The sequence below is a fragment of the Leptonychotes weddellii genome, chromosome 5 (genome assembly GCF_054177405.1).
Source record: "Leptonychotes weddellii isolate Sample4059 chromosome 5, ASM5417740v2, whole genome shotgun sequence".
In the NCBI taxonomy this organism is placed as follows: Eukaryota; Metazoa; Chordata; class Mammalia; order Carnivora; family Phocidae; genus Leptonychotes; species Leptonychotes weddellii.
The window spans coordinates 112,918,314-112,934,847 of record NC_138373.1 but is presented as its reverse complement, the minus strand read 5'-3'; the positions used below and the strand labels follow the sequence as shown (position 1 = coordinate 112,934,847).

General features: G+C 47.9%; 1 protein-coding gene across 2 annotated transcripts in view; it reads right to left on the bottom strand.

Annotated features, from left to right (window-relative positions):
- The window catches only part of RASSF3 (Ras association domain family member 3), a 67,165-nt gene that overhangs the window by 6,064 nt on the left and 44,567 nt on the right, over positions 1 to 16,534 (bottom strand). For both annotated transcript variants that reach the window (XM_081822002.1, XM_081822003.1), the window contains exons 2-3: positions 3,695 to 3,802; positions 980 to 1,208 (exon numbers count right to left, since the gene is read on the bottom strand). In XM_081822002.1, coding sequence (XP_081678128.1) covers positions 980 to 1,208; positions 3,695 to 3,802 — 337 coding nt within the window. The remainder of the gene's footprint in view (positions 1 to 979; positions 1,209 to 3,694; positions 3,803 to 16,534) is intronic.

Below are 16,534 nucleotides of genomic sequence, written 5' to 3'. Positions count from 1 at the left end.
CATCGTAGGAGATGGAAACCCCACGCTGCTGAGCCCAGGGCCTCCTGAGGGTAGGAACCTTGGCCTGTCCCTCTTTGTATTCTGCAGGGCCCAGCCCATGGTTTGGGCTCAAAAAAATGTATGCACGCTCAGCAACTAGCTGCGTTTCAGCCCCAAACAACTGAAGGATATTTCTAGCATGTCCAGTTACTATATCCTCCTCCGCTGCTGCTGTGGGCTCTACCCCCAACAGTTTAAGTAGCTGACCGCCCACACAGCTATACCATTTTCAAATGAGCACTTGGTGACTCACTGAATCACGGTCATCCACCCCTGGTCATCAATTGCTGCTCCACTACCTGACTACCATATTCAGTTTCACGCAGTTACTTAATACCCTCTTCCTACCCGCTGAATGTGGGTACTAAGTTCACACAGGCAGACCGCAGAGGATAATGCCATCCACCCACTGTATGTGCCTCTGGGGGGCTGGGGGGCCACATGCACCAGGGTCATAGCTAGTGAGGCGAGCTCAGGAAACACAAGACACCAGTAAGTCTGAAACGTGCAGTAACACACACGTGCCTCCCCGTCCTCCAAGTCTCCGAGGACGCGAGTCCCCCAAACCACCCCACGTGTGGACGCACATCAAATGTGGAATGTGCTAATGAAACCATCAAGCACAGAGGCATCCTTTTCTGTTCTGAAGAACATTAAAATTAAGGCTTAAAAAAAAAAAATTCAAAGCTATCCCCCCGTGCACACATCACAAACTCCTCCACAAATGCCCATCACGTGTGGGTGCCTCGCAGCTCCTCAGACCCACAACTGTCTGACTCAAGAACAGGAAAGCCAGGAATTAAAGGTGTAAGCCAGGATCACCACAGCTTCCAGAATCTGTCCCTGGGCTCTGAGACACACACACCCAGCCGTGTTCCTGCTGCTCCTGAGGACAGACAGAAAAGCAGAGACCATTTTCATCTCAGGCCTGGCAGCATACCTTGGTCTTCCCTATGACAACGCTTATAAAGTGCAAACTTGGCAGGGCTCTCGGTCACGAGAAACTTCTTGAGCAGGGCCTCGATCACTTCCCCGACGGTGTTCGTGCTGCTGATGTGCAGCGTATTCATACAGCCGTTGCTACTGGGAGCGAGCTTTCCAGAAGTCTGGGGGGGCCTGCAGAGCTCCATCTGGACTTTAATGAAGCCAGTGTAAATCCCATTTGAATTCTGAAGCAGGAAGAAAAGCACACAGTTAGAGAAGGCGAGACCCTCTTTCTCTTGTTCTGTGCTTTTACCGCTCTGTGACAGAGCTTCACTGAAGATCGGCCCTAAGGAAAGGATCTCAGAGGGAGGTTACCACCATGCCGGCGACGTGCTTCCAGAGCCAGGGTCTGTAGGGCAGATGTGGCGACAGAAGCCTCCTCGTGCTGTGGGGACTGCGGTCCGAGACGGACGCCTCTGAAGCCGACATCTGAGAGGTCAGGGCCCACTGGAGCGGTTACGGTCCAGCAGAGCAGAGGCCAGCCAAATCCCAAGACGCACGCGTGAGTGGGGGACATGCCGGGGCCAACGGCTCAAAGGAAACATCTGCAGCTGGTGACCAGCTACTACACAGAAAAGGAAGGTGGCGGGGCGCCTGGCGGGCTCAGTCGGTTACGCGTCTGCCTTTGGCTCAGGTCATGATCTCGGGGACCTGGGATCGAGCCCCTGCATCGGGCTCCCTGCTCATCAGAGAATCTGCTTCTCCCCCCCTCTGCCCCTCCCCCCCACTCATGCTTGCACGTGCGCGCTCTCTACCTCTCTCGGTAAATAAAATCTTAAAAAATAAATAAGAAAGAAAAGGAAGGTCTCTGGGGACTTGGGAACACCTAAACAAGCCTGGAGGGGACAGTACACAAACAAGCCATCTCATTCCTAGCGGCTATCGCGGTATGTCCTAGATTATCAATTTCACCGAAACGTCTGGACACAGCACATACCCCGCACAGCGCGTGACGACGCCCCTCGGGTGCCTCAAGCAGCAAGAGTGCAAAACCGGTTGAAGCTACAATGTGAACTATGGTCATTATAAGCACTTGTCTTTTTTGTCTTAACGTGGTGTTTATAACTCCTTCTGCATACTATTTTTTACCCATTTTATTGAGGTATGCTTCTTATACAAATAAACTGCACATATTTAATACACACAACTTGCTGAGTTTAGCACTTGTCTTAACTGATGGTAGACTTACTATTTCTTAGTTACCAAAAATAGTAATAATGGTCTGATCTTCACTTTTTCTTTTTACATCCAGTATATTTAGAAAAAAATGTATTCTAATGTTTTATTAAAACAAAGCCTCAGGTGTTATACAGAAATGAGACAGTTAAATTAAAACATTAAAAAAACCTCCTTTTTGGTCCATTATTTTTCTTCCTTTCCGCAAGATCAATTTACAATACGGATTCACTTGTTCATTCTTGTGGAAAGTATTATACAACTCTTCAAATTTCTTTTTATGCAACAAGATGGAAACTTGCATGTTTTCATCTCCATGGGGGAGGGAAGAAGAACCCATGACAAGTGAAGTATTTCTCCTTTGATGAAAAGTGCATTTGAAACAATTATCACTGTTGGAGTAATGAAGAATAATCTTGGGATCCTGTGTCCCGCTTCCCCCCTTTTGGGGGAGTCCCACTGGGGAGGGATCCTTTACCATAAGGGCTTATATGTAACGCTCCTCCCCAAAGGCCACAGAATTCAGTAGGGCCTGTTCTAAACCAGTCACCCTGTCCTCTACTGAACTGTCAGTTCACAGTCAATAGCCTGAGAGGCAGAAGTCCAAGGGCCCTGGAAACGGGTACTAAGGGCTGGCAGGTGCCTTGAGGAAAGTCACCAAATGTTGAGGACGAGCAGAGACGCCAGTCCAGTTTGAGGCACATGAATACTCTGGCTCTGTTGCTGGCTCTCCTTCTGTTGTCACTAAGCCCTGTGCCGCCTTCCTCCTACATCCTCACCCCCCACTGAGCTTCAGTGTTTGCTGCCACACTGCAGAAGCCTGAAACAACGTGTAGGAGGCTATTACATTCGCCATCTTTCATGACAACCAGCCCAGAGAAATCTTAGCTCAATTATTTTCTTTTTCTTTTTTTTTTTTTTTAAAGATTTTATTTATTTATTTGACAGAGAGAGACAGAGTGAGAGAGGGAACACAAGCAGGGGGAGGGGGAGAGGGAGAAGCAGGCTTCCTGCAGAGCAGGGAGCCCGATACGGGGCTCGATCCCAGGACACTGGGATCATGACCTGAGCTGAAGGCAGACGTTTAACGACTGAGCCACCCAGGCGCCCCAAGCTCAATTATTTTCTAAACCATGGGCATGAAATCCTTTTCCTGACACTTCCATACTTATTTGCACAAGATAAAACTGATCTACGCCTTATTAGAATTTGAGGTACCAAATGGCAATGGCAATACTCAATGCTAAAAATCCTTCGGAGGGTCAAAAAAACTTTTACAATAAAACTTTAAAGTATTAACTGATGGTGTGATAAAGCTACTTTAAAATATAGCTTCAATTTGAGAGCTGCAGAAATACTCTATTGTCCTGCATACCTTGAACATTAAACTTCTGCAAATGCTATTCAGAGATTTTAAAACATACAGACGGTCATACCAACAGTCTGTATTTGTCTTTTGACATGTGTCAGCGCAAACAGGACTATGGGTGCTTACCAAGGTCATCTTCAACTTGTCTGTGACTGCTAGGTTGTATTTATGAACTTTCTCTTTGATTTCCTCTTTGCTGAGGTAATTGTGGGTCTCCTTCTCTTTCTCCACATCCTAGAAGAAAAACAAGCCATGGTACACGTGAACAAGCACAGAAAAAAATGCAGATAAGCCAGGATTCTTTTTACATTCCACACAAGAACTCTGGAGCACTTCACCTTGACATACACACCCAGGCACTGACACACACGCCCTCTCACTTTCAGATCTCAGGGTCACCCACCAAACATGGCTTTCATTCCTTCAGACTAAGTCCTCCTGAGGGCTATATCGAATAAAACTAACCCGTCAGCAGCTAAAAGCCACACTTCACTTAGTATTATCTTGTAAAGCTGTCTTTGCTAAATTTCCCTTCTGCACAAACACCATTCTCTAAGAGTACTTGCAAGACTGGCCATTTCCATTTTAAACAGTATTTACGGACACATACCAAACGCTCCTCTTTAGCACGTTCTATGAACTTTATGGTCTTTACAGCTTCACCATATTCAAAGCAAAAAGTAATGGTTAATTAGTAATATCAACTGGCAATCAATGACCTAATTATACACAACTACCAGAGGGTGATTTACCTTCCAAACAAATCCTCCTGTCAAGATACAAGTAGCCAGATTTCCCCTACCCACCCACTCTCACCGTCCCCAACCCCTCCAATCTCACCCCAGCTCTGACTCTCCACACCATGGACAGGACGGTATTAGTTGAACCCTCTTACCACTGAAGGATTCGCCGATGGTTTACTGTCTAAAGAGCTCAACCAACACATGACATTATGCAACCGCTATGCAATTACAGACGGCCGAACCCCAGTGTGCTGGGACCCCAGGAAGCCAACTATCCAAGACACCTGCCTTGTGTTGTGTTTAATTCTCCCAACGACCCACCCAAGCAGACGTTATTCCAGTTTCCAAAGGAGATCAAGTTCTAAGTAAACTCACCTGCCAGTAAAAACTTAGATGTTCCGTGGCAGTGGTGCTTGGACCCAAAGCCTACCAACCCTCAGTAACGCCGGTTCCTGAGACCTCTCCGGGGGTGTGTGGCTTGTGCGGGGACAACCCAACTAGGTTAACAGACCAAACTCCATTTTAACCGGGTCCTCTATGTTGTTTCCACTAACACAAACAGGTCCCCACTGTTCCCGTGTGGGTGTCTGAAGATTTAAAGAAAGGCTACATGATCACAGGTAACCCTGAGTAGCAGCTCAAAGGATGAAGGGTCCTAACTGTCTTCAAGTCAAAAAGAGGAAGAGCAACTAATATGGACTGATTTATCCCCCACAATAAAAGGTCTGAAAAGGTGTCTCTTTTCAGGCCATCCTCACAGCCAGAGGCTGCCCGAGCCGGCCTCGGTCCTCATATTCTCACGGGGAGCCAGTGCTCTGAGCCGCATGGGGTGGCGACCAAAGAACTTGCAGGAACACTTTAATAAAGAACATAAAAGGGCTCTAGGGGCAGCCTGGGGGGCTCAGCCGGTCAGGTGTCTGACTCTTGACTTCAGCTCAGGTCATGATCTCGGGGTTGTGGACCGAGCTTCCCGCTCAGAGCAGAGTCCACTTGTCCCTCTCCCTCTGCCCCTCCCCCCGCCTGAGCGCACATGTGTGCTCTCTCTCTCAAATAATTTTTAAAAAATCTAAAAAAAAACAACAAAAAAACATAAAATGGCTCTTGATCCATTCAGCTGTCAAGTTTTTTGAATTCAGAGCCTGAATATAGGGGTATGCTGACTATAAAGTAGGTCAGTAACTTCCCAAGTTCAGCAGCATCGGAGTGAAGTCGGACGGGTCCCTGTTGGTAATGCTGGAGAAACAGAGACCGCTTCCTCGTTCCCCAGCGGGAGGAGTGAGCCTCAAAGTCTCTTGGGGGGCATTCTGTCTGCCAACATAAAACCCCAAAGCAATCCTATTTTTGGTGTCAACGGTTAGGAAAGGGGAAAAAAAAAAAAAAGCTGTACATTAAAATAACTTTTCAGAAGCTTCAATGACGATTTCTAAGGAAAATCAGAACACACATTGCACCTCTCTGCTTGCCCGGCTCTTTCCCATCCACAATTTGCTGGCCACAGGCCACGGCTGACAAGGATAATGAGGCTTTGTTCCGACGTTCATTTTTCAGTACAGACTGTCCAAAGACTCTCCAAAGCAAATACTAAGAAGTGGGCGGTAAGAGGTCCCCACTTCACAAGTGTGAGATGTGGCCCCGGGAGGGCACGAGGGCGCTGTGACAAGGAAGCCCAGTTCCAGCAAGGCCAGGGCTCTGACCCAGCATCTGTTGCCCACTGATCCCGTGCCCTCAGCTCACTGACCCAAGTCCACTCCCTCACTTCCTATCAAATCAAAGGGACCAGCGTGAATCATCTCGAAGGTGCTTCCTAGCCTAACAGGACAATTTTGCAAAATCTGCTGCAGCTCTCACTGGTGTGGCCTATGGAGCAAGATGGTTCCATTTAAGAAATCAAGGCAACCAAAGGCCCACCATTAAACATGTACAAAATAATTTAAAAAAAAAATGTATAAAATAGGGGCGCCTGGGTGGCTCAGTTAAGCGTCCGACTCTTGATTATGGCTCAGGTCGTAATCTCAGGGTCTTGAGATCGAGCCCCACCTCCCTCAGCGTGGAGCGTGAATAAGATACTCTCTCTCCCTCTCCCTCTGCTCCTCTCCCACACCCCACTCTCTATCTAAAATAAATTACTGTTTAAAAATGAACAAAATAGCTAACTGCACAAATACTGTAGCATACATCCACCCTAGGGGCTTACTGCCTGAATAAGAGATGAGAAGCCTAAGAATGAAAAAGAGAAGGGATAAAGAGAGTGATTAAGACCAAAGAGGCAGGGTCAAATCAATTTAGTGAGTTCCTTTTTTTCTTTAAGAATTTATTTTTAAGCAGTTTCTATACCTGGCGTGGGGCTCAAACTCACAACCCTGAGATCAAGAGTAGTATCCTGACTGAGCCAGCCAGGTGCCCCTAGTGAGTTCTTAATTGCAGATGCTTAGCTAAGCACCCATCATCCCTAGGCCTCCTCATGTCAGCATTCCCAGAAGCTTGGGGAAGATCGAAGGACCTAGCTGGTCTGGAAAGAGAAACTTACCCTGGATCACCCACACAGGCATAACTGAGACATGCTCGCGTAACCACTATCCTTCCTTCTCAGAGATTAAAAACCAAGGAAACCATAACGAGCAATAACAGAAAAGAGGTGGCCCCAAGGACCTCCAAGATCCTTTCAAGGTAGAACACCCTATGATTAAAGGATCAACTGGAAAATAGATCCCAGAGAAGCAGTGAACACCTAAAAGGCTGGGACCCTGATTTTTTTTAGTTCAGATATAACTGACATTTAACACTGTATTTGTTTGAAGTGTACTGCAAAAGGATTTGACATATGTATATACTGCAAAACGATGACCACAAGTTAACAGGCGTCACCAACTCACATGATTACATTTTTTTTTCCTGTGATGAGAACTTGTAAGATCTCCTCTCTTATGTGAAGTTTACTGACCTAGCGATTGCACACCTCGGCCACAGACCAAGGGCGGCTCTCCGAGCAAATATTGACGGAGCTTCTGCTGTGCGCCAGGCCCTCGCCGGAGCACGGGGACGTCAGGAACCACACCTCCACCATCACAGCGCTTACTGTCCGGCACAGGCTGAGTAGCAGTGAGGAAGCGCAAGGGGAAAAAAGCTTCCGAAATGATAACTCATCAACTTCTGGGTGGAGGAGTCTGGAAGCAGGGGGAAAGGCACAGAAATCACAAGCTCAGGCCCCGGAGCGGAGAACACTGGTTTCTTTTAGTATCAGAACTGGAGGAAGTCTCTGGAGCTGGAAAACTTCCAAATCTTTACCCCTTTAAAAAAGAACACCCCTCTTTCCTCTCCCATAGGGAAGAATCCTCCTGCCCTTCCTCTGAATGCAATGCCTTTGGGAAGACGGCCTAAGGAGGAGAAAAAACATGCAACCCAGAAGGGAGAGAGTAGGTACAAGGGTGCAAAAGGTGAACATAAGGAGGGGTTTTTCAAAACCTGTGTGGCAAGCGCACACACATAAAACTGAGAAAACAGTACAGACATTAACCCTGACCTGCACTGGCAAGGACAGGAAACGCATGGGGCGCAGCCGTCTGAGCGCAGCCTTAGTGTTCCCGCAGCGCCCCTGGCCGCCTGTGTGAGCAGCCGCAGGCCCTCCCTTTTATTTATAAGCCACTCTTCTTTTACAGTCTCCCAACCCTCCAGAATCTCCTTTCTCCCGCGGAAAATGATAAACCCTAGCCTCTCCTCCCGTGTCTGCACCCAGCAAGCCCGGAGGCTGCTCTGGAGTTTGCCTGCTTCCTGGGTGGGGTCACCGGGAACTCCCCCTCACAGGGCCCCGCCCCGCCGCTCGCCCCCCGCAGGGCCGTTTCAGGTGAAATCCAGACCGCCCTGTACAACTCTGGGCCAAGGGTCTGAGAACCTTCTTGCTAACTTCTCTGTAACTCGAAATGTTATCTCAACTTAACATTTTAAGTTAAAAATCTAACGACGACGACAAGATAAAGCGCCCAGGAGGACCGGCTCCCGCTCCACTGTGGGCGGGGGGCACGTGGCTACTGCTGGGGCACCGCTGGGTCTCAATCACAGCTCTGCCCGTCCTAGCTGTGTGACCAAAGGCAAGCTATTTAACCTCTCGGAGTCTGTTTCCCATCTCTGTAGAATGCGCAAACCAGGGCGCCTGGGTGGCTCAGTTGGTTAAGCCACTGCCTTCGGCTCAGGTCATGATCCTGGAGTCCCGGGATCGAGTCCCACATCGGGCTCCCTGCTCGGCAGGGAGTCTGCTTCTCCCTCTGACCCTCCCCCTTCTCATGCTCTATCTCATTCTCTCTCTCAAATAAATAAATAAAATCTTTTTAAAAAAAATTAAAAAAAAAAAAAGAATGCGCAAACCAACCGTACTACTTTACAGAGCTGCCACGAAAATATACTACAACTCACTATTCCACAATTCTGAGTGCCCTCTGGCGCCCGGCTCGGTGCCAAGCGCTGAAAGCCAGGACACATTCAGCTGGGGCGGCCGCCGCTCTGCCTTCCGCGCCCACAGCCCAGTCAAGTCTGTCCTACTCCCCGCCCCACTCCCTTGCGCGTTTTCTTTAAAAAAAAATAAAACTACGGCCCCTTTAAAAAACGCAACTAGCACAGACCCTGAGTGGGGGACAATGGGCGCACAGTGCCTGACAGCGGTCACTCAATAAAACGGTGTCAATGCCTCTCTGTGGCTGGGCCCACCGCTCCCACGTGCAGCTGCTGGGGCTCCTGGCAGGTGTGGGGCGAGCCTGCGTCGGTGGAAGAGGGTAAATTTACCAGGCCAACAGGCTAGATTCCAAACTCAGGAATTCCTACTTTGAATGGCATCTTCCAGGTGGGGAAGAGGCAGTCACCTGATGATGTCCCCAACAGACTGGGAGACCCAGGGCTCTACCCAGAGGACAAAAATGCCTGTCCTGAGTACAGAATAAAACACCAAGTACCGGAGCTCGGGGCCCCTGCTGCAGATGGAATGGAGGCAGGGCCAGCTCCAGTGGAACGGAGCCTTGATAATGACTTCTTTAAGTGTTCTCCTTCCAGGCTCTGTTCCAACAAAGATAGCAAACGAAGTGTTGCGGACCCCACCAAAACAGAAAAATCTTCTCTGGGAGAGAGCTTTTCCCGACCTTCAGGGAAAGACCTATCAGCAAACCAAAGCAGGTTTGCACTTAAGCAAGTCATTTCGAGCAGCTAGTGAGCAAGCAGTTTGGGGGCTCAAAAGAAACTCTCCACAAATCAAGTTAGATGCTCCTGCACTACATTTTAGCAGGAAAAAAAAACTGTCCTGTAAGTGTGCAGAGTGGAAACCCCATGATGAAGACAGGAAAGGCTCTCACACAGAGCTAAGCCCACAGACAGGGTCTCTCAGGCTGGGAGCATGTCCTGGGCGTGAGAAGGGCCACAGGGGACAGCTTTGCACGTACATTTGATGCCTGTCAGACGTTCTTCACTTTTGGTTCCACAACCTCGAAGATCTAAAAGTAGGTAGGGGTGCTGAGGGAGCCCAGAAAGTTCTCAAATTAGGATCAGCATTGCTGATATACATCAGCGCCATCCAACAGCATTTTCTACAATGAGGGAAACGTTCCAGAACCGTGCTGTCCAAAAGAATAGTCACCAGCCCACGTGAGGCATGCGAGCACTTGAGAAACGGAATTTTCGTTTTTATTTAATTGTAAATAATTTAAATGTAAATAGTTACGTGTGGCTTGTGGGGCTCAACTGGACAGCATGAATCTAGACTGTAACGTGCACGGGTATAAATGAAGAACAAGGCAGGCGAAAACTAAGAGAGCAATGTAAAATAATAAGCTCAAGTCAAAAGACAACCGTTGTGGAGCAAACGACATTCTATTGCTGAAGGAAGGAACAGGAACACTCGTTTCTGGGGAGCTCGGTGCTGCTGTTCTTGACCTTAGAAGTACAGGGTGCTGCTCGCGGCCATGTTCTCCTGGCACCAATGCTGACCATCGGCTGGGCGCCCCATCTAGCGACTCACGCTTATCTTGGGGAACAGCCAGGGTGCGCTGATTCATCCTGGCCAGTCCAGGGCTTTTCCCCCTGCCAGATGGGAAGATTTTTATAAATAGTGGGATATAGAGCTGGGGCGCTATTTCCCTCCAGGCAAGGGTTCAGGGGCTCATCTTGCCCACGTTCATCTTCCGAGCTACAGGCCATAAAAGATGTTTGCTGTCCCGCTTCCAACAGCAAAGAAAAAGGAAGGGAAAGACTGTCACAGACCCCTCCCCCTCCTCATACGGAGAGAGGCCTCGGTGCGATGTCAGGGTAGGAAAAGCAGCCGGCAAAGGGGTAGGGCAGCTGAGAGGGGGAGGGCAATGCGCACAGCGCCCCCCACAGCCCCCCTCCCCGGGGAAGACTGCTCCTCCGCGATGTTCTATGGACAGAAAGGGTGCTACACCTCCTTCTCCCCCTCTTCCACCCCACTGGCGAGTCCCAAAGCACTTTAGAATGCTACAGGATCTGAGAAGACCCGCAGGTTAAAAGAAAACAGACCTGTAATAATGTTGTGTGAAATTCATTAATTAGGAGCAGATGGGTACCTTATGTAAGAACAGATATTTCTTTTATTAATTATTCACTTAGTGAGTGGATCCTGTATTCATTTGGGGATATTAGCAGACCCAAACCACAGCTGTTGAACTTGACAATTTTAAACCACCTCTTTGTCGCAAGGCTACTCGTTAAAACAACAAAGAGAACAGCAGAAGGGAGTCTAGGTGGGTGTTGTAGATGACTTTTTTTTTTTTAATGGACTTCAAAAATAGAACCAGGCTACAACCTTATAAGGATGGGGCACTGTACTAGGCCTCTCTTACATGCACTTGGGAGAGAGGACAACAGGAGCGGTCTACTGCCTTTAAATTCTCCCAGCCTCACCCCTACCACTCAGCCACACTTAACTCTCCCCTAAGAGTTCATGTGCATGCACCACCCTGCCCCTCACCTTGTGATCCTCCTCCTCGAGGCCCACCCCACCCAGGAAGCCATCCTAACCACAAGAGCCCTCACTTCCCTATCTCAGGAGCCCTGAGGCTACCCCATCCATGCAGATCTAGCATCCGCAGCACCGCTTCAATCAGCTGCTTCCTGTGTTTACTCCTGCCTCCCAATAACCTGACAGCATTTTTAAACCTTCCACTCCGTAACACAGTGCTGGGACCAGCTCGATGCTGGAAGGCGGATGTCGCACATTCCTTTTCAACGGATTGATTCTATCTGGTCACAGAGCCCACATCTACAAGATTGCATTTGCAATCCATCCCCGCTTTTGTACAGCTTATCAATCTGCCTGAGGTTTTTTTTGTTTGCTTCTCAAAACTAAATGCATCTGCAAGGGCACACAAAAGGCCTTTGTAACACCAGAAACAAAGTTTTATACGCTTCTGTTCTCCATCTGCACCATCAAAGGAGCGAGTCCTTCAAAGCATGCCCCTTAACTACCCTCACACACGAGGGGCAGTGAGAGCAGGCCCGGGCCCAGGGTGTTAATAAGATTAATTGCAGTTGTGATCCACGTGAAGAGAGTTTCATCTGGGCCTTCCATGACCTCACTTTTTAAAGCCCCTGGTTACCAGTCCGCAATACCCTATATGGTTGTGCTTTCAAACCCGGGTCGCGTGCCAATCGTCAAACAGCCACTCATTTGTTTGGAGCCAGAAAACAAACTTGGAGGGGGACCAGTCTCCTCAGAGTGCCCCCGCCGGAGAGCCCAACCTCAAGGCATACCAGATTACACTCAGACATGTTTTCAAAAAATCCCAGTGCGACATGTTTTCAAAGGGAGTCAATTAAGATGCTGTTCATTTCTGAAAGGTGATACATTTTCACAACTGATTTAACTTTCTCAAATTCTAGGTGAGCTGGGTAACAAAGAAAGGAAAGATTATTAGAGGCCTCAGAGGCAAGCACATCCCAATCCAGCTAATCAGCTTTGATAATTGGAAAAAGAATGTGGCCACAGGTGAGTCAGCTTGCCCGCCTCAGCCCACCTCTCTGAGGTTTCGGTCAGAATGGGAGAAGCAGTGGGTTCTTGGGTTTCCAGAGGAAAAGTGCGTCCTCAAAGACAGCTTCCCTGATTATTAAGAGAACACTGGACTATGGTCCCTGTCCTCTTCAGCAATGAGTTTTCTAATATTTAAGTTTATTTAAGTAATCTCTACACCTAACGTGGGGCTCGAACTCATGACCCCAAGATCAAGAGTTGCACGCTCTTCTGACTGAGCCAGCCAGGCGCCCCAGTTTACTAATATTCTATCTAGACCACTACGTATTAGGAAAATTAACTGGAAAAAAATGATCCAAGTGACGACTGGGAAGCAAGGAGGGAAGTGAGAAAGACACCACACTGGTAAGTGGTGACACAGTGTCCTCCTAAATTCTAGATTAAAACCTCTCACTGCTCAGCAGCCAGCCCCTGCCGCTGGCTAAGAGCTTTAAACGTGGCTCCGGAGCCACAGTCCTAGTTCAGGTTAGCCCAGGGATCCCGGAGGCTCTTTCAAAGGTCAGAGTTTGCAGGTCAGGTCTACGACCTCCCCATCCTTGGACTGGTTATGGAACCTTTGAACCCTGGCTATAAGGGGAGGGAGGTTCCAGAGAAAGGAAATGAGCAGGCTCATTTGGAGGCGAGCCAGACAGGAAGCATGGGGGAATGCTGCAGCAACCAGGAAGAGGCAGGTGGAGCCCATCTGGGAAGCTGAGCCAGCTCTGGGTTGCTCCAGCTCCACCGGGGTGCAGGAATCTGAGAATCAAGGGCAGAGGCCTGCAAGCAAATAGGAGTCATCACCTAATTTGAACGGAGAACAGTGTCTCAAGAAAATTAGAAATGTGTATGGGCCAACACTCCCAAGAAAAATTATCAGAAGCAAGTTTATCCGAAAGATACTTGGTGCTCTTCCTTGACAATTATAATATGGAGTCTAAGGTTTTTTTGTTTTGTGGGGTTTTTTTTTTTATAGTATAGGGAGTCTAAGTTAACATCAGTTCTATGTTTTCAGGCAACACAGAGTTAAAAAGCGTGGATGACAGCAATTTGTTGAGGGCAATGTCCAGGAAGTCACATTTAACTCCTTAAGGCCTGGATTTCTAAATCCTCAATTCTTACTCATTGCAGCCTTACTAATGCACTAGTCCAAACACACTTGTAAAGTTTGCTCTCATGCCATCTGACGTACAGAGGTGGTACCATGAGAGGAAGGGAAAGAATCGTCAGTCCTTGGATTGGTTATGGAACCATAACCGGCCAGACGTCCGGACCAGAAAAGATTTTAAATAGACAAACTTGCAAGTCTGAAGGGGGCCACAAGGGTTCAAAATGTTTTCTATCACTCTTATTCCCATTCATTCACTCCACCCCTTTTCCTGAAGTATCCTCCCCTACACTCCACTCAAGGCTGCTCTTTTGAGTAAGTCTGTTCATAGCCCTTAGAAGTCTTGACTGAAGTACCACGTGTAGAAGGCCTCATTCTTCCACATGGCAGGCAGGCAGGCAATACATGACGAAGGACAAAGAAAGACTCCCCACTGCTGCCCTCTGTTCTCAGAAGACACCTTCACATCCAGCTTCACCTTGGCAGCCTTTCTTTTACAAATGCAGCCCCAGGTGTTGGTTTTATCTGAGGAATCACCTTTCATCCTCCTACCAAGGAGGTGAAAGTACTCTGAAGTAAAAGATGTTCCGGCAATTCAAATAAAAAGCAGGTGAATTATTACCTTGAAGGGCTTCACATAAGCAAACTGTAAAGGTAACTTTTTCCTACAGAAATCCTCTCCTGCCCTCCTGCTTAGTCATAGACGGGGTGAGAAACACAAAAGTCATAGGAAGAGTGTCAGAGATACAAAGCTGGCCACAGTCAACAGCTTGGGTGAGTTACGTGACACCCAAACTCACCCAAATAAAGACCAGAAGAGGGACCAGGGGGGCGCCTGGGTGGCTCAGGTGGTTAAGCGACTGCCTTCGGCTCAGGTCATGATCCTGGAGTCCTGGGATCAAGTCTCACATAGGGCTCCCTGCTCAGCGGGGGGTCTGCTTCTCCCTCTGACCCTCTTCCCTCTCATGTGCTCTCTCTCAATCTCTCTCTCAAATAAATAAATAAAATCTTTAAAAAAAAAAAAAAAAAAGAGACCAGGGAGGGAGGACCCCTGCAAGAAGAATGCCCAAGGGCCTCGCCGGGGCTCGCCCACGCTCACCCAGGCCAATCCCAGCCCAGACTTACTGCCTTGAGGGTTCTGGCAATCCCTGAAACAAACAGTCGAACTTTCCAGGCACTTAGGAAAAAAAAAAAAAAAGGTCTTCTCGATATACCTCCCCCATTCTGCTTCCCTTTCCTTTCTGGCCACGCTTCCAAAACCAGACAGCAAAATTAGCCAACCCAAGTCCCTGGGAGGGGCTGAGGAAGGCCGGAAGGTGAGACAGCAGCTGTCCTCCATGAATCTTACCAAACTCCAGACACTGTGCCACCCCCTTCACAACCTGACTCTGAATTCTTCTAATAACCCTATAATTGGGTACCACTATTATCCCTATTTTGCAAATAGGAAAATGGAGGCTTACAAGGATGTGCAGTTAGTCGGTGCAGAAGCTAAATAAGGTTCATACCGAGTCCGTCTGATTCAAAGCCCATTAAGTCAAGAAAGCAGGAGGAAAAAACCAACCATGAACTGAGACAGTGAAAGCAAGATGAGAGCAGGTCTACACACTGCTGGCTTCTGGAGGCTTAGCTGTTTTGAAACACTGTATTCAACCTAAATTTTGGAAGGTGAGGCACTAATACAACTAGCAATTTATTAGAGAATTCATCATCTGGGAGCACCTGGGTGGCTCAGTCAGTTAAACATCCAACTCTTGATCTCAGCTCAGGTCTTGATCTCAGGGTCATGAGTTCAAGCCCCCACGGTGGAAAGAGAGAGAGAATTAGTCATCTGGCCAGGACCACAGAGAATTAGTTTAAAAATTAGAAACTGTATTCCCAGCATTAAGGAAATAGCTAAGTAATACTTTCAAATCTCAGAGGGACCCTACAGGAGCTGTTAACATGAACCCTACAGAAGAGTTTTTCACGGGAAAAGAAAAAAAAAAATAAGAGGAAAAACTGTACATCCAGTATGACAAACTATGTGCCTAGTTGAACAACAAGCCCAAAATGGAGTCACTTGTGCTAAGCCCAAGTCCCCAAACTAATATTTAATACCTAACTTACAGTTTCAGCCTCCCCCAGGAGTGGAACCTCAAACCAGTCAATTTGGAATCACCTGGTCCACACTAGTGAGGTCATCAGCCTGACAGATCCCTGCTGTCCCCTAAAGGAAGGTGACCTTGCCACAATCTGCTCTTGGCTTTTTTAACTTCCTCATCATTGTCCCATGCACCCTGCATGCAACCCCCCCCGAAAATCTTTCATTTCGTACAGCTCTCCCAAGATCCTTTCTATCTGCCAGATGGGATGCTGCCCAATTCATGAATCACTGACTAAAGCCAATAAGATCTTATAAAATTTACTCAGTTGAATTTTATCTTTTAACGTGCCTAAAGACTAGAAAGAAATATTCCAAAATGTTAACAGTGCTTATGCCAGACTGCTGAGATTGGAGATGGTTTTCCTTTCTGCACAAAACTTCCACAAAATTTTCAAAAACTTCTCCGGAAGTCTGTAGGACTGTGAAGCAGGGAAAGATAAGACTTTCACATATTAAAAAATTAAAGGGGCGCCTGGGTGGCTCAGTCGTTAGGCGTCTGCCTTTGGCTCAGGTCATGATCCCAGGGTCCTGGGATCGAGCCCCGCATCAGGCTTCCTGCTCCACGGGCAGCGTGTTTCTCCCTCTCCCACTCCCCCTTGCTTGTGTTCCCTCTCTCGCTGTGTCTCTGTCAAATAAATAAAATCTTTAAAAAAAAAATTAAAATTAAAAATAACCTTAAAAAAAGTAAACACAAAGCAAGTCAGCACTTTGTCAGCATAAACGGACACACTTTGATATGCTGACGCCTCCAGATAAATGAGACCATTCGAACAGAGGCCCAGGGAGACAAGGCCCCCATTGCTCCCAATGCTGACAGCCAGCCGCACTCACTGAAACCTTCGTAGGAGCTGCTAGGGAGAACCAACCAGAGCCCTAGGTAAACATAGGCCCTTGTGGTCTGGGAAAGAAAAGAGCCTCTCTAAACACGGAAAAACAACAAACTTCTAGTGCCCAAGACTGTCAAAAGGAAAGA